The sequence below is a fragment of the Sarcophilus harrisii genome, chromosome 5 (genome assembly GCF_902635505.1).
Source record: "Sarcophilus harrisii chromosome 5, mSarHar1.11, whole genome shotgun sequence".
NCBI classification, from domain to species: Eukaryota; Metazoa; Chordata; class Mammalia; order Dasyuromorphia; family Dasyuridae; genus Sarcophilus; species Sarcophilus harrisii.
In genome coordinates this window covers 59590861-59614314 of record NC_045430.1, presented here as the reverse complement: position 1 = coordinate 59614314, position 23454 = coordinate 59590861, and the positions used below count along the sequence as shown (strand labels likewise).

At 35.0% G+C, this 23454-nt stretch overlaps 1 protein-coding gene across 1 annotated transcript in view; it reads right to left on the bottom strand.

Annotated features, from left to right (window-relative positions):
- The window catches only part of TSPAN11 (tetraspanin 11), a 144046-nt gene that overhangs the window by 66852 nt on the left and 53740 nt on the right, over positions 1–23454 (bottom strand). Inside the window, exon 3 of the mRNA XM_003771316.3 lies at positions 2055–2246. Within this exon, the coding sequence (XP_003771364.1) occupies positions 2055–2246 (192 nt within the window). The remainder of the gene's footprint in view (positions 1–2054; positions 2247–23454) is intronic.

Genomic DNA, 23454 nt, shown 5'->3' with positions numbered 1-23454 from the left:
TGAATGGAATTATGGTATTGGATTGGGATGAGTAAGGGAAGATGCCAGTGAGGAAAAGACCACCTATCTTGTGTTTTCCACATTTTGGCTCCGCAACTGAATGAATTTACCATCTCTTCCAAATAGAAGAGAAATAAGCCCTTTAAAAATTGTATCAATTTTTAAGCAGGTGGACCACGACTGCAATAGGAAGAAGGACTTCTCACATCTTCCCTGTCTTTACCCATCACTCTCACCTTCATCTGGCCTTTTGTCCATAGCTGAGGATTGGTGGGGAGTTATTACTATCTTCCAAGCTCCTATTCACATTATATCACCTCCACAAAGCCCTACCACACTGCTTTAGTTCATAACGTTTCCTCTCTCCTTTGAACTCATTGCATTTACTATACAAATTCCCCAGCAATTAATCATGTAGCATCATCCAACCTGATCTCTCATGTGCTGTCATCTTCTGATATTATTTCACTTTACATGTATGTCTGACCTTGCACAAATCAATTGCTCTAATTAGGTCAAATTTTCTTACCTCTAATAAGGGGACCTGGAACATGGAGAGGTTCAGTTTTATGATCTCTAAGGCCCTTCCTAGACCTAACATGCTATTGGTCTTTGATTCTTAGCTTCTCAAACACATAGCAAGGTTTTCATCTTTGTCTTCCTTAGGGAACCTAGCTTGGTGTCTGGAATATACTAAACACTTCAGAAATACTTGCCAAATTGATTTCTGCTTTTTTCTTTTTGATTTCAGATGAAAGAAGGATTCTATAAATTGTTGGGGGAGATGGACTGACCAGTGATCTGGGATGAAGCACCTGGAAATGTAAGGTAAGGCAATAAAGGTAAGGCTTGAAAATTGTGTCCTCTGCAATCAACTCTGATGGATGTGACTCTTTCCAACAATGAAATAATTGAGGCTATTTCCAATGATCTTGTGCTGAAGAGAGCCATCTACACCCAGAGAGAGGACTGTGGGAACTGAATATGTATTACAACATAGCATTCTCACTCTTTTTGTTGTTATTCGCTTGCATTTTATTTTCTTTCTCATTTTCTTTCTTTTTTGATCTGATGTTTCTTATGCAGCAAAATAATAGTATAAATATGTTTACACATATTAGATTTAACATATATTTTAACATGTATAACATATATTGGATTGCTTGCCATCTAGGGGAGGGTATGGGGGGAAGGAGGGGAAAATCTGAAACACAAGGCTATGCAAGGGTTAATGTTGAAAAATTATCCATGCATATGTTTTGAAGATAAGAAGTTTTAATTAAAAAAAAGAAAAAAAAAGAAAATTGTGACCTCTGTGTAACACATTCCACCTTTAATGTAATAGATAATGGATTACAAAAGAAAACAAATACCTAAGTGACATGGAGAATACAGGCATTAAATTAAGTGAACTTATATAAAATCACATTATAAGGAGTTTCTTATTTGTTCCCTTCTGTGCGTTGGGTCATAGGCAACCATCCATTATGCTTACCCTTAGTTCCAACTTTGCTGACTATTCTGTGGAAGAATAGGCTTATGAAGAAGTGTAAGCTTCAGAAATAACTGGTTGGATTTTCTAAGGAAAAGATGTTTAATTTTAGCCTGACAACCTACACTGTGAAGAAGAATCATCAATTAAAAAAATTAATTTATCAGTCATGTCTGAATCTCCCTGAAACATTTGGGGTTTTCTTAGCAAAGATAACTGGAGCAGTTTGTCATTTCCTTCTCCAAGAAAACTGAGGCAAACAGGCTAGTCGGTCTCTAACACAGCAAAATTAGCATAGTAGAAAGATCACTGGATGGAGCCATAAAATACCAAGGTTTCTGACTCCACCATTAGCTACTTGTGCATCTTTGGGTAAAGTCACTTTCCTCCTGCTGACCTTAGTTTCCTCATTTGTAAAATGAGTAGAGTGAACTAGATGATTTCTAAGGTTCCTTCCTAGAGCCTATGTTTCTAAATTTCAGTTCTGATTCAATGATGACTTCCCCACAGTCCTTTAGTGGAATTTTCCTACCTGAGATTGGAGAGTACCCCAGGTACTTACTGTGGAGAGACAGCTCTTTTGCTCCCTGAGGACAGCACAGAATCCCAGGAAACCAGTCATCATCACCAGTGCTCCTGCGAAGATGAGGATGTAGGCAGATGTGACAAAAGTACTGGAGGCCAGGACACTCAGGTAGCCACTTTTCTCCACCAAAGTCCAGGTGCCCACAGCCAGGACAGCTGCTCCACCCACCTATGGGAGAGAGAGGCAATAAGATTAGGGGCGATAGCAGTTGTGGTAAGAACAATATTTACAAAGGATTCCTGCCCATGAATGCAGATTTTTTTTTTCATTAAGGAATATTGAAATTAACCTCATGACTTGGCCCAAGGGATTAAAGTTTGAATCATCAATATAGCCTCCAGGTGGTTTATGTATAAAAGCTGTTGCTGAAGAAGTCTGGAACTCCTTCCTGAACAATGGCAATTTCAGAAGCAGAGAAACCACACCAGAAGAATCAATGCTATATCCTAGATGAATAGTCTGGCCATGTTATAGCTATATAAACTTGCTTATCTAATCTGTAAGAATCTCATTTTCTTACAATTCCAAATGTGAACTACTAAATTGGGTCAGAGTGACCCAAATTAGGCCTCAAATGCAACAAGGATTAGGCATATGGGTAAGCAAAACCTGGAGCATAAAGGCGGCCATCCATGGTCCAGTGGACACATAGTATGGACTTTTAAAAGTCCAAATAAATAAATGAGTCTGGTGGCTATCTGGCCAATTCTTCTGATTACTGGGAACAATGCTTTCTACCTTGAAAGAGCTTTAGAGCTTTAGAGAAGAACTGATTTTGCATCCTGGTTCTTTTACTTAATAGTTATGTAACATTGGACAAATCACTTTAACTTTTCTGGGTCCACTTTCCTCATCTAAGTTCCTCACCTATTTTCCTCATCTTCACACATGAGAGGATCAGATAAGATCTCAGCTTCTTAAAATGTGGTTCATGACCACATGTGGGATCTTGTAACTTAATGAGGACATTGTAAAATTAAGATTTATTATCAGGAAATGTTTGATTTGTATATCTATTTTATATGCCTATATATTCAGTCACATAAAAATTTCTCAGGAGAAAGGGGTCCCAAGTAGAAAAAGTTTATGAAGCTCTGTACTAGATGATCTCTCAGGTTCCTTAGAATGATACTTCTATAATGATATTAAGTTTGCAAATTATATACACTTACTTAATTGAACTTCATAACACAGAATCTTGGAATTTGAAGGGACCTCAGAGACCATCTTGTTTAGCAAGCACCCAAACAACAGTTCCCTCTGTAGTATACCTGAAAAGTGGTCCATTCAGGCTCTTTTTGAAAACCTCCTATAACAGAAAAATCTACTGCTTCTCTAGACAGCAGTTCATACTTTTTGGGTAGCTAGAATTTAAAATATATATATATATATATATATATATATATTATTTATTTCATTGGATATTTCCCAATTACATGTAAAAATGTTTAACATTCATTTAAAAAAATGAATTCTAATTTCTCCTCTTCTCTCCTTTTCTTCCCTTGTCTTAAAAAGACAAGCAATTTGATATTTGTTATGTTATCTATGTCTATCATCATGTTTACTATGTTGTAAAAGAAAACACAGACAAAAATAAAACAAGAAAAATAAGGAAAGTTTAAAAATTATGTTTCAATTTGCATTCAGAGTTCACCAGTTTTTTTTTTTCTGGAGGTGGATAGCATTTTTCATTATAGGTCCTTCAAAATTGTCTTGGGTCATTGTCTTAATAAGAGTAGCTAAGTCTTTCACAGTTGTTTATCCTTACAATATTGGTACTGTAAAATGTTCACCTGATTCTGCTCTCTTCATTTTGTATGAGTTCATATAAGTCTTCCCAGGTTTTTCTGAAATCTTCTTGCTCATCATCTATAATACTATATATAGTCCAACAGTTCATCAAAATCATATACTGTAGTTATTCCCTAATTGATGGACATCCTCTCAATTCTTTGACACCACAAAAAGAACTGTTATAATTGTTTTTGTACTAAATAGGCCCTTTCCCCTTTTCTTTTATTTCTTTGGGATATAGATCTAGTAGTGCGATTTGTACATACAAAATTGTACATAAAGTCCTTTGGGTATAGTTCCAAATTGTTTGCTAGAACAGTTGGCCTTGTTCACAACTCCATTATTAGTGTATGAGTGACCCAACTTTTCCACATGCCCTCTAGCATTTGTTATTTTCCTCTTCTATTAGCCAATCTGAGAGGTGATATTTCAGAGTTGTTTGAATTTGCATTTTTTCTGATATAAATTAGAGCATTTTAAAAAATGTGACATTTTAAAAAAGCTATAAAAATATAGCTTTTATATATTTCTATGAAAATCATTTATCCATTTAGTGGATCATTTATCAACCGGGTTCCCTACATATTTCCCTAATATCAGAGAAATTTGCTATGAAAATCTCCTTCCCCCATTTTCCTATTTTCCTTCTAATCTTGGCTGTATTACTTTTGTTTGTACAAAACATTTTAAATTTCATGTAATCAAAGTGATCTATTTTACTTTCTATGATCCTTTCTATCTTTTGTTTAGTTATAAACTCTTCCCTTATCTATAGGACTGACAGGTATATTTTTCTATACTCTACTAATTTACTTATGAGGTCACTCCTTATGTCTAAATCCTTTATTTATTTTGGCTTTATATTAATACACATAGTGAGATGTTGGTATATGTCTGTTTTCTGCCAAACTGCTATCTAACTTTCCAAGCAATTTTTGACAAATGCTGAGTTATCATCCCAAAAGCTTCTATCTTTTGGTTTATCAAGTACTAGATTACTAAAGTCCTTTACTACAGTGTATTGTATACCTAATCTATTCCACTGATCGACCACTCTATTTTTTAGCCCCTTCCAGATTGTTTTGATGACTATTGCTTTGTAATATTGTGTTAAATCTGGAACTGCTAGTCCATCTTCCTTCACTTAAACAAATTTATTTCCTTAATATTCTTGATCTTTTAAACTTCTAGATGAATACTGTTATAATTTTTCTAGCTTTATAAAATAATTTATGGTAGTTTGATTGTTATGGTACTGAATAAATAAATTAACTTAAGGAGAATTGTCATTTTTATTATATTGCTTTAGCCTATCCATGAGCAATTAATATTTCTCCAATTGTTTATATCTGTCTTTATTTGTGTGTAGTGTTTTGTACTTGTATTCACATAATCTCTAGGTTTGTCTTGATGGAAATATTCCAAATATTTTATATTGTCTGCAGTTAATTTAAGTGGAATTTCTCTTTCTACATCTTCCTGCTAGATTTTCTTAGTTGGATATAAAAAATCATGACAATTTATATGGGCTTATTTTATATCCTAAAATTTTACTGAAGTTGTTAATTATCTCAATAATTCAATTAACTTCAGTTGATTATCTAGGATTATTTAAACATACCATCATATTTCAAAGAATGATAGTTTTGCTTCCTCATTACCTATTCTAATTATGTTTCTTTTTTCTTGTCTTATTGCTATAGCTAGTATTTCCAATACAATATTGAATAATAATAGTGCTAATGGACACTTGCTTCACCCTTAGTCTTAGTAGGAAATCTTCAAATTTGTCCCTATTATAGAGAGTGTTTGTTCTTGTTTTTAGAGAGATACTACTTATCACTTTAAGTAAGGCTCCATTTATTCTTATATTTTCTGTCTTTTTAATAGAAATGGTTGATGTATTTTGTCAAAGGCTTTTTCTACAGTGATTGAGAAAATTTTATGATTTTTGTTGTCCTTATTGTTATTATGTTTAATTATGCTCATAGTTTTCCTAACATTAAACCAGTTCAGCTTTCCTGGTATAAATCCCACGTGGTCATAGTGCATGATCTTTGTGATATATTGATAGTTTTTATTTCTAGTTATATATTGTTAACATTTTATTTAAAAAGTTTTCATCGGCATTCATTAAGGAAATTGGTCTATAATTTTCTTTCTCTGTTTTTGCACTTCCCAGTTTAGATATCCGTCACCATATCTGTCATAAAAGAAATTTGCTAGGACTCTTTCTGTATCTATTTTTTCAAAGTTAACATAGCATTGGGATTAATTGTTCCTTAAATGCTTGGTAAAATCTGCTGATAAATGCATCTGGTGCTGGGAATTTTTTCTTAGGGAGATCATTTATGGCTATTCAATTTCTTTTTTAAACTTAGGATTATTTAAGCATTCTATTTCCTCCCAAGAAGAGAGCAGAGAGTAGGGATAGACCTCTCACACTTTCTTTCTTTCTTGTTTTTATTATAGCTTTTTATTTACAAGATATATGCATGGGTAATTTTTCAGCATTGACAATTGCAAAACCTTTTGTTCCAGTTTTTCCCCTCTTTCCCCCCACTCCCTCCCCAAGATGGCAGGTTGACCAATACATGTTAAATATGTTAAAGTATATGTTAAATAAATATATGTATACATGTCCATACAGTTATTTTGCTGTACAAAAAGAATCAGAGTTTGAAATAGTGTATAATTAACCTATGAAGGAAATAAAAAATGCAGGCAGACAAAAATAAAGGGATTGGGAGTTCTATGTAGTGGTTCACACTCATTTCCCCGAGTTCTTTCATTGGGTGTAGCTGGTTCAATTCATTACTACTCTATTGGAGCTGGTTTGTTTCATCTCATTGTTGAAGAGGGCCACATCCATCAGAATTGATCATCATATAGTCTCACACTTTCTTTCACAGAACTTTGAGAATTGCAATGATATCAGTGGCCATCTGGTCTCACATAAATATGAAAGGATTGTCAGCAACCATGGAAGTAGTCATTCAGCCTTGACTTAACGACCTTCAAAAACAGGGAACTTACCACCTCTTGAGTTAACTCATGTTGCTTTTTTTTTTTTTTTTTTTTTTTGACAGCTTGAATAGATGGCTAAAGCACTGGCCCTGGAGTCAGGAAAACCTGAGTTCAAATTTGACCTCAGATATTTACTAGCTGTGTGACTCTGGGCAAGCCATTTAATCTCTACCTCAGTTTCCTCATCTATAAAATGGGAATAATAATAGCACCAACTTCACAAGGTTTCATAAATGAAATAATAATTTTGAAGCACTTAGCAGAGTGCCTGGATCAAACACTGTGTAAATGTTAGTTATTATTATTATTAGTAGTAGTAGTAGCAATAGGCTTTACCCAATGTTAAGTCTAAAATTGTCCCTTTGTAGTATCCATCTATTGTTCTTAGTTATGTTCCCTGGAATCAAAATAAACAAGGCTTCTCTGCCCCATGGCAGTCTTTCAGATACATGGCTATCATGTCTCACCTGAGTTTTCTTTTCTCAAAGTTAAGCATGCTCAATTCCTGCAACTGAACCTCATATTTTGTGAACCCAAAGCTTCTTGGTTCTCTCTTCTATACATGTTCAAGCTTATTAATTTCCTTCTAAAACTGTGGTGCTTAGAACTGTACACAAAAATACAGATGAGGCTTAATAAAGGCAGAATACAGTGGAACTATCACTTCCTTATTTCTGGAAATGATTTTCTTGGCTGAAGATAGCATTAGATTTATTTTTTTTTTGGCTGCCACATCATAGTCCTGACTGAGAGAGACATTGCAAGCCACTAAAACGCCTAGATCTTTTTCAGAACAACTGCTGTCCTCTGCCTTTCCTTCTAACTGACCAAAGTACAGGGACTTCATTAAAACTGGACCTTTTCTCCTTTTAAGAGGTCTCATATATTGGCTACATAAAGAAAAACTCCGGACTTATTGCTGCCATACTTCATACCTCTTCCTTCTCTCCCATATATCATCTGTAGTAGGATGTAGTTTTAAAACTAATGAATTTGGGGGGAGGATTCTGGAAAGATAGCAGAGTAAGTAAGAAAATTCCAAGCTTTCCAGATTTCCCTCACAAATAACAAATTTGTACCCCAGGGTGAAAATAGACTGGTAAAAAACAAATCAGACTTGAGACAGAACAGAGGTCCTCTTGGGATAACCTGAGAAAATCAGAAGAAAGACCCCAGAACTGGGATCAATCAGTGTGAAGAGCAAACACCTCTTGCTAGCTCCACAGAAACACCAAGTGAAGACCCCTGGAGTTAGCTGGGATAGGAACTTTCGGCTCCCAGACTATGTGCAGAGTCTGGGGTCTAAGTCTGGGAAGGCTGAGGGAATCATTCTCTGCTGATTAGGAACATCATACCCAGCTGTGCTGCTGAGATACAGTCCTGGATGGAAAGGAACCAGAATATCCAATGAGTGCAGAAGTAGTGAGGCAGGAATGGTGCTGGCTGCAGGCACTTGCAGAAGCATGGAACTTTTAATTTGGCTTCCAAGTCAAAGGGAAGAGCTGAAGCGAAGCTAGAGGCAACATCTCCTCTAACCCAGAATTAAAAGTGCTTACACTAATACTTTTCATAAGAAAAAAAAAAAAAAAAAGAACAAGTAAAGAAGAAAGAACTCAATTTTAGAAACTTACTATGGGAATAGGGAAGACTGGGGTTCATTGGTAGAGGACACTGAAGTAAAAAAATTTTTTTCTATTTCAAAGAGTAATGTTAAATAGCTGCCTGCCCAGAGAGAATTTATAGAACAACTCAGAAAAAACTTTAAAAATCTAGTGAGAGATATTGAAGAAAAAATAAAAGTAAAATTAAAAACAACCCAAGAAAAACAAAATTATGAAGAAAAAAATTAACCAACTAGAAAAGAAGATACAGTTTTAAAGAAGAAAATAATTGTTTGAAAACTTGAATTGGGCAAGGGGAAGCCAGTGAAACTATAAGAGACCAGAAACAATAAAACAAAATATAAAGAAGGAAAAAATAGAACAGAATATGAAACATTTTATAAGAAAAACAACCGATTTGGAGAACAGATCAAGAGAAGAAAAGTATAAGAAAAATTGGACTACTGGAAAGCTGTGGCCAAAAAAAAAAGAACTTTGAACAGTAATGTAAGAAGTAATCAATGAAAATTGTCCTGGAGTGATAAAAGAGGAGGGGAAAATGACATAGAAAAGAACTCACCAATCACCACCTCAAAGAGATCTTTTGCGGAAAGATATAGGACTATTATTGTCAAATTTTGAAAACCCTAGATCAAAGAGAACATTTTGCAAGAAACAAACAAACAAAAAGCAATTAAAATTACAATTGGAATTGTACAGGACTTATCAGCAACCATAATAAAAAACTACAGATCCTGGAATACACTTGTGGCCAAAAATATCATATCCAGCAAAATAATCCATAATATTGATTGAAAAAAATTGACATTCAACAAACTTTCAGATTTTCAGGTTTTTGTTTCAACTAAACTGTAGCATCAAAGAAAATTTCACATACTGTGAACCAATATTAAAGATTAATTTCAAGGAACTCAACATGGACAAATCATATATGTGTTGTGCATGGAAATGTATACCATATATTTAAAATTGACATCAGTAATTGGGTAGCTCAAAACAAAGATTGGGACAGAGTTGAGTATGATCTAATTCTAAAAAGCAATACTGTTTAGGAAAAGATAAAAATAGTAGTTATGTTAGACAAATGAGGTATAGAGGAAGAACCAATATAGAGACATTAGAGTGGGGAGGGCTCATAGTCCTGAAAACCTACTCACATCTGGAATGGGTTAAATAGGGAACACTATAAGGTGAGGTATAGAAGGATGTGCAAATTTCTGACAGTGGGACAAGGTATGTAGATTATTGGGGAAAGGATAAAAGGGGGAAAGAGGTAGCATAGGATAAGGTGGAGTACAAAAGGGTATTTATATTAACTGAACTAGGATAAGATTAATTAAAATGGGATAAAGAGAGAAGGAAAGGGTTGGGGAAGAAGATAAGGAAAGGATCCATGAGTAAGAACAATTTAAATAATAGTAAAGCAAGTTAAGGAGTAGAATTAAAGTAGAAGAGTTAGCAGGGATAGGAAATAAAAGATTTACAGAAAAACTACAACAAGGATCAGGAGTAGAACTTATTAGAAAAAATAAGGCTAGTAATCATTAATCTTAGACAAAGTCAAACAAAGACTCAATCAAGAAAGAAATTTATATTACATGTTAGCCATATTGTTTTAGATGCAAGTTGACATATGAGCAAATGCATATATGTGTCTGTGTGTGTGTGTGTGTGTGTATTTGTGCTTAACTGTAGCCTGCTTGGAGTGAGTAGGTGGGAGGAATGAAAGGGGAAAAAAAGAATAAAATAAAAAATGCACAAAAAATAACAGTAGTCTACAAGGAAGCAAAGTAAAGATGGACACTCATGAAAATAATTTCTTCTATTATTATATATGCTTTCTTGAAATGGAAATTTATTGTTATATATTTTGTTTTCTTGCTGATGTTCTGGGTACATGACAATTTTTTTTCCTTTTCTTTCTGTTTTTTCTTATTTTATATTTAGTTCAATAAATAAAAAGTAAAAAAAAACCTAATTAATTTGGAATCATGGAAACTCTTACTTGAATTTATTCTGGCTCTTATTTCATTTGTGATCTTGGACAAATTATCTCTTATGAGCCTCAGTTTCCTCAACTGCAAAATTAGGGAACTAAACTAGTTGAATTCCTAGATCCCTTACAACTCTGAAATTCTGCACTTCTGTGAAGGCTGGGGCTGAACTCTTAGGCCCCAGGAATAATTCTACTTCATCTAGTCTCCAATGCTGCTTCCATTACTTTTTCTTCACAGGTAATAGATTTAAAGTTGTAAGGAATATTCAAAGTTGTCTAGCAAAATCAAACTCAAATAGAAACTAATTCTGCTAAGCTGAATATCGACTGGAAACCACAAAATAATATTATATATGTATTTATTTTGTCAAACATTTTCCAGTTACATTTTAAACTGGTTCTGTGCCAGAATTTTGTGGCCAGAGTCTGATACCTCTGATATTGTCCATCAATTTTACATTTTACATTTTCATTTTACAGTCAAGCAAACTCAGGCAAGTGATTGGCCAAAGAATCATAGATAGTTAAGTGTTACAGCCAAGATGTCAATCCAGATTTTCTATGTATACCCTGCTTTTTTCTTTTTCTTTTTTTTAATTAATTAATTTATTTAATAGCCTTTTATTTACAGGTTATATGCATGGGTAACTTTACAGCATTAACAATTGCCAAACCTCTTGTTCCAATTTTTCATCTCTTACTTCCCACCCCCTCCCCCAGATGGCAGGATGACCAGTAGATGTTAAATATATTAAAATATAAATTAGATACACAATAAGTATACATGACCAAACCGTTATTTTGCTGTACAAAAAGAATCAGACTCTGAAATATTGTACAATTAGCTTGTGAAGGAAATAAAAAATGCATACCCTGCTTTTTTCATTGCACATCTCTCCTTCTTTAACCTCTCTTTTTGTAACGGAAGTTTCTTCCTAACTATGCTTCCCCATTGGATCTAGATAATGGTAGGTCATCCCAACTCTAAAAAAATCTCTACTTCACTCGCTGTGATATAAAAGAACAGTGTTAACTATGGATAACAGGAAACATTATTTTTACTCATCTGAAGGAGGATCTTCTACATTTCCTCATAGTATCAAAGATTTCAGAACCAAAAGAACCTTAGAAGATAATCTGGTCTAACTTTCTTTCCTTAAGTAGGCAAAGTCTTTTTATACCTATTTTCTGAATTCATTCATTCAGCAAACATTTACTAAGCATCTACTATGTGAGGAGCACTTCACTATGTGAAGTACTCTAGTACTCTAGTACAAGTACTAGAGGGGGAAGTGCAAAGCCCCTGCAGACACAGTCCCTGTCCTCATTGAACTAATAGTCCAGTACAGGAATAAGCTATCAATATAGATAATTATAATATATATAATATTGTACAATATAAAAGTATAATATTGTATGATAAGAACACCGGAGAAGTGAAAACCAAAGAATTAGATGATATCCAATGGCAAATGTAGTTACAGACAAGGGAATCAGAGACTTCATGGAGGAGGTGCTATTGTTTATCCCTCATTCTTGAAGACAATGACATCAGGAGGATGATGCCCTGACTTAGAAATTAATTGGATTTAAGTAAAGGGGGTAGCATAAATAAGGCAACTGACCCGCAAGGATCTAAGAGTCTTGTCTCAAGTCACACAGCTAGTAAGTAATAATACCAGAATTTAAGCCCAGGTCTCTTGACTTCAAAATCAGTTCTTGATCCTCTTTAAGCACTGTATTTCTCTTAAAGCTTTCCCTGAATAATCTTATCTGGTCCTCAGTTTCAATGATTTCACTTATTCTGTAATCTGAACACACGCACGCACACACACACACACACACACACAAAATAGGGCTTAGATATTTACGTCTCTATCCATCAGGCAAATATGTATTAAGTGCCAACTCTAGGGGCAGAATCATAACTGGCAAAAGGCAAACAAAGTTTTGGGTGAGGGACTTGACCCTTTGTGCATTTGTGCTTCCTTATCCATGGGAACCATTATCTTACCCCTTGTCCCTCTGAAGGTATGACTGCCTATAGCACCCTTATGGAACTATCACCATGATGCCCTTTTCTAGAGGCTCACCTTGCACCAACAACTGCTGGTTCAAGGGCTAGGGCTCTTGCCCAATGTGCCTGTACCTACGATGGCCATGTCTCCTGTAACCTTGTTTCTAGTCCCCTCCTGGTATAAATGCATCTTTGGTGGGATTGTCCTGTTCATCCTACTTTCCCTTTTTCTCCCCCCACAGAAGGAAATATGTTCCATGCATATTTTTGGATACTTACAGCTCTGCATAGATTGGATGATATACTTTTTAGATAACATTAATTTGCAATGTTGTAAATTAGAAATTTGAGAACACTTTTTCAAATCTGTGATTCCTGATTATTTAGTTATATATTTTTGTTCAGGAGCATTTTTCTTGCACAGAGAAAACAAAATGAGAAAAAGAATGAAAGGAGGTAGTTATGTTCCTGGGAAAGGGTTGAATGATAATACAAAAGAACATAAAAGTAATAATTGGATTAATTAAGGATTTAGATTGTCCATTTCCCATATCCATTGGATTTACTTCTAATATTTCTCAATGGTATCATTGATATGCTTGCTCAGGCTTAGGCAACCATCTCTCTCTATACTTTGTTATTGATTTGTTGTTATTCAGCCTTCATTCTTGAAAAGGAGCGAGGACATCAGGAGGAGGAGATTTTGACTTGCAAGTGAATTGGATTTAAGTGAGGCAGAGCTGTGCAAAGTCATCAGTTCCACTCTCTCCTTCAGAGTCAACTGCCTTCACGGGTGACTATGCCCACAAAACCAATCATTATCTAATAAAGCTAATGCTTCAGTGATGAGTCTGTCTAAACTTAGTTAGGCTTATCCCTATTTTGATTCAATAATAATAGCTAGCTAGCATTTATAAAGTTTTTAGGTTACACAGTTTTAAGGTTTGCAAAGTTCTTCACATATATTATTTCATTTGACCCTTACAACAACTCTAGGAGATAGATGTTATTTATTACTACTCATTGCTACTACCATTGCTACAACTGCTGCTATTACTAATATTATAACCGTGACTACTACAATTGCTACTATTATAACTAACTTTACTACTACTACTACAACCATTATTATTGATTCTACTACTCTTACTACTACAATTTTTACTACTATAATTGCTACTGTTACTACTACAAATGCTACTACTAATACAACTGTTACTATTATTACTATACAACTGCTCCTACTATTACTATTACAACTGCTACTACTACTATAATTGCTCCTACTAGTATTACAACTACTACAATTGCTACTAATATTACTGCTATTACTACTGCAACTGTTGCTGCTGCTACTACTATTATTGCTACTACTACTACTACTACAGCTGCTACTTCTATTATAACTGTTACTACTATTATTATAATTGCTACTATTACTACTACAAGTGCTACTACTACTACTACTATTGATACAATGGCTACTATTATTACTACTACAACTGCCACTGCTATAATTGCTATCACTATAACTGCTCCTAATATTACTACTATTGCTACTACTACAACTGCTACTATTAATATTACAATTGCTATAACTACTATTAATACAATTGCTACTACTACTGCAACTGCTGCTGCTGCTACTACTACTACTACAATTGCTATTACTATTATAAGTGCTGCCACTATTATTACTACTATTACTACTACTACTACTATCATTTTACAGATAAGGAAACTAAGGCAAATGGTTTTTTTTTTATGATTTTTCCTCTGTCATACAATTAGTATGGGTTTGGATCAGAATTTGGACTCCAGAATTCTTGACTCCAAGTCTAACCTCCCCTCTCCAGCCACTCTATCACCTGGCTACCCCAAGGACATCCCTGTTCTCCTTAGGACCTTCCAAAGTTTTTGGTCTTCTAACAGAGTCTTATTAACATAAGGTCATCTTCATACCACCATGAGGTATCTATCAGAGAATATGTCATCATATTGGCACTCCATGATGACTTATATTTGTACAGTAATTTATTGTTTCAAAGTAATTTACATATATTATCTTATTTAATTTTATAGTAACTCACTGTGAGAAGGGGTGGGTAGAGTAGGGATCTTGTCTTATATTTGTCCTTTAACCTTCTTCAACACAAGGGAAGGTTTCATGCAACAGGTGTTTCAAAATGTCACTGAACAAACCTCCTCAGGTAGGTTATCAATACCTAGTTTGGATATTGTCATCCACATTTTGCACATATGGTTCTGGGAGAAGAGACTTGATCACACTCAATGCTATTAAATATAAATTACTCCAGTTATAAAGTGATTTTCCCCAACCTGAGTCACCTGGAGTATATAAGTCAAACACCAACATTTACTCAGCTCTTACCCTCCTGGAAGATTTGATTATTGAGGATTTGCTGTATTTTGCTACCAGCTCTATGACTAACTAGTTGTGTGAACAAATCGTCTAAGGAGGAGACCAGAAGAATATTTCCAGTGCTAACAGTGGTTCTGTGTTCCAAATTTCAAATGCTATGAAAAGTATCTCTAATCTCTTTTTCCTCTAAATGATCACTTCACAGGACACTTTAGCAGTTTCAGGCTATCTGCAGTGTCTCTTGGGATTGTTAATCCCTTTCTCTGGATATGATTGATTCAATTTTTATTCCACTGGGGGGCACTGCTGGCCACTAATTTATCCTGTTCAACAAGAGAAACCAGTCACCAAGCAAGGCCAAGCCCACAAGGTATCTAGGGGGTTATATGTTCCATCTAATAACAGGGGGCACTTGAGGGAAGTACCAACCAATCTGTAGTTCTCAACAAGTTCTCTTTCTCTTCTTCAGTCTTGTCCTATTAATCTAGGGGTGTAGTCTTCTTGGATTTATAAAGTTAAACTCTTGGCTCTGTCACACCTACTGAAAATGCTCTCCTTCTTTTTGTTCCAACTAGATTTCAAAGGACCCTAATCATTGATGGAGATCACCACACGGTTTGTCCAAAAACAGTTTTTATTCATGATCAAAGAAAAAAAAGGAACGCAATCAAATAGATTTCTAAAGACAATTGCTATATGGACTCTGCATCCTTAGCTCCTATCAACTAGACAGCTCACCAATTATTTATAGATACACCTCAAAACTAGAAGTCTTTAAACACAGTTCGAGTCTTATTCCTGTCAGACATCCCACTGGGAATGAGCAAATGTTCCCAATGCTGACATCTGTAAATATTTTTTATAGGTTTGAATTAGCAAATATCTCTGGAATTTTCCCAGTCATGGTCCTAGTATTTGTCCTGCCTCCAAAACCCCTCCCCCTAAAATTGACTTGTCTCCCTCTATTAAAAGATCAAAGTCAAGTTAGTTGGGAAACCTGAAAAGAAAGTGACTTCTTGATGTTACTGCTTTTCTGGCCCAGTTCTGTCACCATCAGCAGCCTATGGTTTCTTGTGTGCTTCTCAGTGTGTACAAAACTCTGAGTGACACTTGATTCACTGTTAGTTGAACAATGCGACTGAGTCACAAGAAGACCAGGCATGGAGGGAAACTTTTCTGGACACTGTTCCTCCCCTTTGACCTCAAATCATTATTCCCTGAGTATTCAATCTGTGTCATTCACATGTTACTTTTGATCTAGCCTTCTAGCTTTGAAAGGAGCTAGAATAACATTAGGATTTGGAGTGTCTAGTTATCTTCAGGAGGTTTATGGCTCATCAGATGCCAATTACAAATTGACTTCACTTCATTTAAAATAAGTGAATATTTATTGAGTATATATATACATATATATTATACACACACAATTTTTAAAGCACTAGGATCCAAAATAAAAAAAATAATACTCAGTCCCTGCTCTCAAGGATTGGAAAGAAGAGAGGCTAGATCTAGCAGCTGAATGAGACTGGATGAGATTGGATGAAGGCCTGAATGAGAGTAGTTGTGATATTAGTGGAGAGAAGGGAAGAGATATGAAAGATTAGGGGAAAATATAATTGACAAGAAATAGGTGAGAATAAAGTCAAAGATTGACAGAAAATATGGATCTTGAAACAGTATAGAACCAAAATAAAGAGTGAAATTCCTATAAATATACATAAAATACTTCAAATTTTTGATGTTTTCAGTCTTGCTTAAATCTTTATAAATATACACTTGTGAATTATTTGTGTTTTTAGAATTTCTTTTGTGTGAGTAAAATAAGTAGCTGTGCTACACCTGAGTTCAACTATACATTACGTTAAACTATACTCCACTTTTTGGGGAGGACTTAAATATAAGCTAAATTTAAGGTTGGATGGATTCTCCCTAGGGTTCCAGGGTGAGAGTCAGAAAGTTAGAGAATAAGTATCTGAATTCTTTTTTGGTTTTGTTTTGTTTTTTGATTTTTAAAAAATTTCAAAAGTATTTTATTTTCCAAATACATGTAAATATAGTTTTTAACGTTCATTTCTGTCAGACTTTGTGTTCCAAATTTTTCTTCCTGCTTTCCTTACCTTTCCCCTTGCTAAGATAGTAAATAATCTGATATTTGTTAAGTATGTACATATCTTCTAAAATATTTATCATGTTGTATAAGAAAAATCAGACCGGGGGAAAAAACCATGAGAGAGAAATAAACCTTTCACCAAAGGTGAAAATACTATGCTTTGACCCATATTCAGTTTCCATAATTCTCTCTCTGGAGGTAGATGGCATTTTCCATCCCATGTCTTTGAATCACTGCATTGTTGTGAAGAGCCAAGTGGATCCTAGTTGATCATCATATAATCTTGTTATTAGGGTGTACCATAATGTTCTCTTGAGAAGCTGAATTCTTTCTTCAGGATATAAATTCCTCTAGGTCTGAACCAGATTCATGTATGTGGGACAGAGTCCTTTTAAAGGGAAAGGGTAAACACCCTAGCACCTTTGGACCCAGCAGTCATATATGTTATTATATGTGAATGGAAAAAAGATGCTAATTGATCTGCAATCAGTGTGCTCTGTTGGAATTCACAGTACGTCAATAAAATAAGAATAAATTCCCCATCAGTAGATGAAGTAAAGCTCCTCTGCTAAATCTGTGAAAGTGGACAAGAGCTGCACAGGATAGGCTGGCATGGATGGACAAGTTGAGGTCTGAATTATTGGAGAAAATACACACACAGTGGAGAATTGAAGTCTTTACAAGTGTGTGTGTTGCCTTCATGCTAGTAGATGTTTAGTTCCTCATAAGGTGGAAGAGGTATTTTCTATTATTTCTGTACTTCACGAGCCTGATTCCTCTTTACAACAAGCACTGCTTCCTGATGCATATGGAAAACTATGTATGAGGATTTAAAGAGTGAACATTCTATAACCTATTTTGTTCTTCTCTGCCTATGCTGCTCCTGCCAAGTTTTAAGGAGCTAAGCAGGGCAGTAATCCATGGAGATTTTAAAAAACCATAAACTTTTGTCATCTTAAATAACATTATAGATTCAGAAGGAACCTGAAAGGTCCATTTTACATCTAAGGTACAATCTTTTTCTTTTTTTTTTTTAAACACCTCATGTTTACATAAGGAGCAATTCAGTGATGAAAGGGGCAGAAAAGTATTTTTTTGTGTGTAAAGAAAAGGAATTAAACAAATTTGTAAAGTTTGTAAGATACTATTTCTTTAATACATGAATAATATGAAACCTAAAAAGAAAATTTCAGTTTAATTAAAAACTTCTAAAATAGGTATGTGAAGAAATAATTTTCATATGGAATTTGAGAAGTTTAGAACAAAAAGTGAACTGTGGTATAAATATCAAGATTTAAGTCACTTTGTCAAAGATATAGAGTGAAGCAAGTGAACAATTTTCACACGGAATTTGAGGAGCTTGGGAAAAAATGAACTGCTGTATAAATATAAAGATTTAAATCATTTTATAAAAAATAGAGTGAAGATTCATTTGCAAGTAAACAATTTAATAGTTTAAAAGGAGGTAGAGAAAGAATTTTTACTGATTAAAACTGGACTTTCTGAGTATGAAGAAACATGATTTCAGGACTGTAAGGGATGACTATGTTGAGAACTGATTGAAAGTGGTAGCAAAGGGTCAATTCATTTCCATGTCAAGTTAAAGACTTAATAAGGTTTTTTAAAAAAGAAAACAAAATCACCAAACTATCTGGAAACTGAGGACTGCTAATTAAGGACTATTCATTGGAAAGGGGAGATTTGATGAATTGTTACCTAGAGAGAAATGAGACTGGTTTAAGTCACTGAAAGTATAAGAGACTGAGACTGGTGAGGTCAAAAAAGGGAAAGAGAAAAAGGTTGAGCTGGGAATAGAAAAACAGCTTGTCTGATTTGCATGAAGAAACAAGTATCATTGACACAAAGGATTCAGAGACAGTTCCTGATTGGTTAAATAGACAAATCTTCAGTGCCCCTTTAAGCTGAAGAGAGGTAAGTCATCTAAATTAATTTTGCTCTTTGTTGCCCTCTTTTGGTTTCACAGGGAAAAGCAGGAAGGTAAAAGTTTTACAGCTACTTCATCCTATAAGAAGAGATGTTGAGATTTAATTGAACAATGTAGAATCCCAATGAATGAACAGCTGTCTAGGTTGACTTGTTTGGCCCAAGAATCAACCTATTCCTGTACTTACTATAAGCTCTACTACGATGTAATTAGATGACACAGCATCCTGGTGAGTGAAAAGTCAACTGCGATTATATTAACTGATAGATTTTGCAGTTTTTTTAGCTTAAAAGTAACTTTAGCTAAGTTAAGGATTAATTAAAGGATTGATAAAAAGGAAAATTTCCTAATAAACAATTAGGGCTATCCAAAAATGGGATAGACTTATTTGGGAAGGAAGACCCTAGTCTCCAAGCAGAGTAGAGATGAGTACCTGTAAAGAAATTAAAGAGAGATTCCTGTTCAGTTATGGGTTGGAATGAATCACTTATTAAATCCTTTTTAAGGCCAAAAATATAGAGGTAGCTTAGCATATTGGGGAAAAGCAACACTGGCATTGAAAACGGGACTCCTCAGTTTGAATCCTGGCTTTGCCAATGATGACTTAAAACAAATAACAATCACTCTGAGCCTCATTTATATGTAACAAATTTAGGAGTTGTAGAACTGTACAACCTCATAGCCCTTACACAATATGTTTGGATAATAACTCTCTAGGCTGACTTATTCACTTCAACTTGCTCTTACATCAAAAGGTGTAGATGCTTTTCCAACACCCTTTTAGGGATGACTGTAAGTTTAACAAGCTTGTAAATGTCATGCCAGTTTGAGAAGAAAGAAAAAAAGAAAATTTTCCCAATTAAAGAGCAATGAGGAGCAACAGTCAAGCAGTTAGCAGAGAAGCAGCTTCTTAAAGGGCAGATATTCCTGAATGGACCAATTACATCAAAGCCTATAATCAGAATTGTGAGTTATTTTGAAAATACATAGGTTTCCTCAAAAGGTTTCTGTAAGTGATCACTTTTCCCCACAGACAAGACTGTATTAATGGGAAAGTGTGATCCAGATTTATGTATTCAATTATTCCTGTAAATGATTTAATATGTGAGTACCTGTGATGTTCTTATTTCTTTTTCTTTATTGCTAAGGGAATGGTTATATTTAAGGTCTAAAAGTATCATTACTGTGAGTTGCTGATTTCTGTTTGTGTAAGTATATTGATGGGGGCTCAAGAGCTAAAGTCAGAAGTAGTGGAAATTTTTTCTCTCTAAACAGGGTAAACTCTAACATCCTGAGAGACTCTGAAGTACAAGCCCTTCCCTGAGAAACTAAACCTTTCAGTGTAAGAACAAGTTAAAATGAATCAGTCAGCCTAGACAGTAACTGTCCAAACACACTGTGTGAGGACTTTTAATCATGGAGGCCTCAAAGGATCTATCCTGAACCCTCATTTATATCTCTGTTTTCTTGATAATACCTTTAGTTTCCATGGGTTCAAGTCTATGCAGTATAGTACCAGAAATACATATTTATTTCTAGTCTCTCTCTCTTGACCTTTAGTGTTCCATTATTGACTTTCCATTACACATTATTAATTGAATAGGTAAACTGTAGGCTTCTCAAATTCAATAATTTCTCTATTATGGGGGGTACTACTATTCTTCTAGTTAACAAAGTTTGCCACCTCAGCCTTATCCTTGACTCTTTTCTCTTCCATGCTTCCCTTTCTCCTATCATTTTCCAGGTCTCTTTGATCCTACTTCTGCACTGTATTTCACATCTCTACTCTTTGCTCCAAGAACATGGTCATAACTGTAGTTCAGGTCCCTATCATCACTCACTAACCTGTTTAACTTCTAATCTGTATTACTGTCTTAGAGAATAGAGGACCTTCATCTGCATCCAGAGAGAGAACTATGAGACTGAATGTGGATCAAAGCATAATATTTTGATCTTTGCTTGTTTGTTTGCTTTTTCTTTCTCATGGTTTTCCCTGTTGGTCTGATTTTTTCTTGTACAACATGATAAATCTGGAAATATGTTTAAATTGTGTACAACATGTTCAAACTATATTGGATTACTTGCTGTCTTGGGGAAGCAGAAAGGAGAAAAAAATTTGGAATAAAATGTTTTGCAAAGGTGAATTTTGAAAAGTATCTTTGAATGTATTTGGAAAAATAAAATGCTATAACAAAGGATTCCATATATTTAACTACTCTCAGATTGTTTGCTGTCTTAGGGAAGGAGGAGGTAAGGGAGGAGGAGAGAAAAATTTGGAACATAAAAGCTTTCAAAAATGAATGTTGAAAACTATCTTTTACATGCATTTGGAAAAATAATATTAAGGAAAACAAAGAAAGAGATAAAAAAAGAGAATAGAAGACTTTCGATATGATGGTCATTCCCAAATGATGACCATTCTTCTTAACTCTCTCCTACTGGAACTTGGACACTTTCCTGTAACTGTAGCTTTGATAGAAGAATGTGATATTTATCTTGTCTAGACCAGTCATATTTCTACCTCCCAGGTGACAAATTCTCCTTTATGGTTATGTTCTCTCCTTTAGAATGTAAACTTTTAGAGGGCAGGCACCATCTCGTTTGCTTATATTTATATTCTCAGTAGTTAGTGTGGTGTCTGGCATACAGTTAGCACTTAATATATTCATTCCTATATTTATTAGCTGTGTGATTGATCATGGGCCAATCCTCAATTTTTGAGAGTCTTCATTTCCCCTTCTGCATTTGATTGGGGTAATTACAGTGCCCATCTCATAGAGCTGCCATGAGGAAAGTTCTTTGCATTGTTATTATCTGTAAACTCCTACTCCCAAGGTCTACTATCTAGTGGTGGGAGGGGATTGTTGTTTTTCAATCATTTCTGACTCTTTGTGATCCCATTTGGTGGTTTTGTTGGCAAAGGTTTGCCATTGGAATGGTTTGCCATTTTCTTCCCTATTATATTATTTTATAGATGTAGGAAACTGAGGCAACTGAGTTAAGTGACTTGCCCAGGGTCAAACAGCTAGTAAATAGTAAATAGCTGGATTTGAACTCATGAAGATAAGTCTTCCTTATTCTAAACCCAGCACTCAATCCTCTGCACCAGCTAGCTGTTCCACATTACTTTGTATTTATCTTTTATAGATTTTTGTATTTACTTCTCAGTCTAAATTATTTCCCTTCATTAAAAGAGAATCTTTTGGATGACAGATACTGTTTCATTCAGCACCTCGCATAGTGTAAGATACATAAGATGATTTGTTTAATAAATGATGACTGAACTGAATGAAAACAATTGTGTTCCAGGCATTCTGCACTGAGTAGGCACAGCTGAGTATACCATGTCTGAGAGCAGCCTCTCTGAAGTAACTGCACTGACCCCCTTCCTTCACTTGTCTGACCTGACAGCCATTAAGTCCATGACTCTGGTGATTGACCCCTCTCTTGACTGCGCCCGAGTTGTATTTATCCTCTCCAGTGAGAGAGAGACCCAGCTACATACTTTGCCCTAAATCTCTCTTACTTTGTCACTGTTCCCCTCTAAATGTTTTGTTTTGGTTCTGAGTCTTCCCTTGTGTGAGTTAAAACACACTATAATAAAAAGGTTTTGCTTTATGTACTCCTGGTCTGTCTGATTATTTTGTGAAATCCTGAATAAGTCTTATGATTGCTCAGAAGGACTGTGAGACTAGAGAAAAACAACCAGTTATCTTCCAATTTAATCTACTCTTTCTCAGGATGGATGATACATGATTACCCAAGAGAGACATGTTCACTGGTAACAATGCTTGAATAACACTATTTATTTGCCTGGGCTCAGATCCATTTTGAGCAGCTTCTTTATAGTGGGTAGAACAATTCAAATTGCAGGTCAGGGGGATCAGGAAGTAGTCCCATCCTGGTTCTTGTTCCCAGTTCTTCCTTTGCTTAGGATTCCCTAGAAGTATCTCCATTACTCTTCTCTAGCCAATGTTAACTCTTCTAAACTGTGGCTTGCACCCTTCTGCCTTTCTTAAGCCCATGTATCTTCCTCTGACCTTTCTGTTTGTTGCAGGCTAGAGTTGGGAAGAAATGAGACACTTACTGTCCATTCAACAGTTAACAAAAAGGGATTTACTCAGCCAGAGAAGAGGAAAGATATTCAACAAAGATATGCATCAAGGACACTGCATTGATTCAACAGATTCAGTTCTATCCGGAATCCTTTGCCCTTCCCTGTCTCCATGTTGTCAGTGAAAGTCCACTAGTCAAAACATCTGGGAGTAGTTTAATGGCTTTTTGTACTCAAAGAAATGATGTCAATGACTGGAGCCTTTAGTCTCCTAAATTTTAAGTATAATTTTATGCTTTTTAAAGGAAAAGAGCTCTCTCAGTCCACATGACAGGGAATTCTGATAGATATTTCTCTCCAAGCATATTATATCTCCCATTGGGTTGAATCTTGGACTATGATCAGTAGTTCCTTCAGGAAGACAA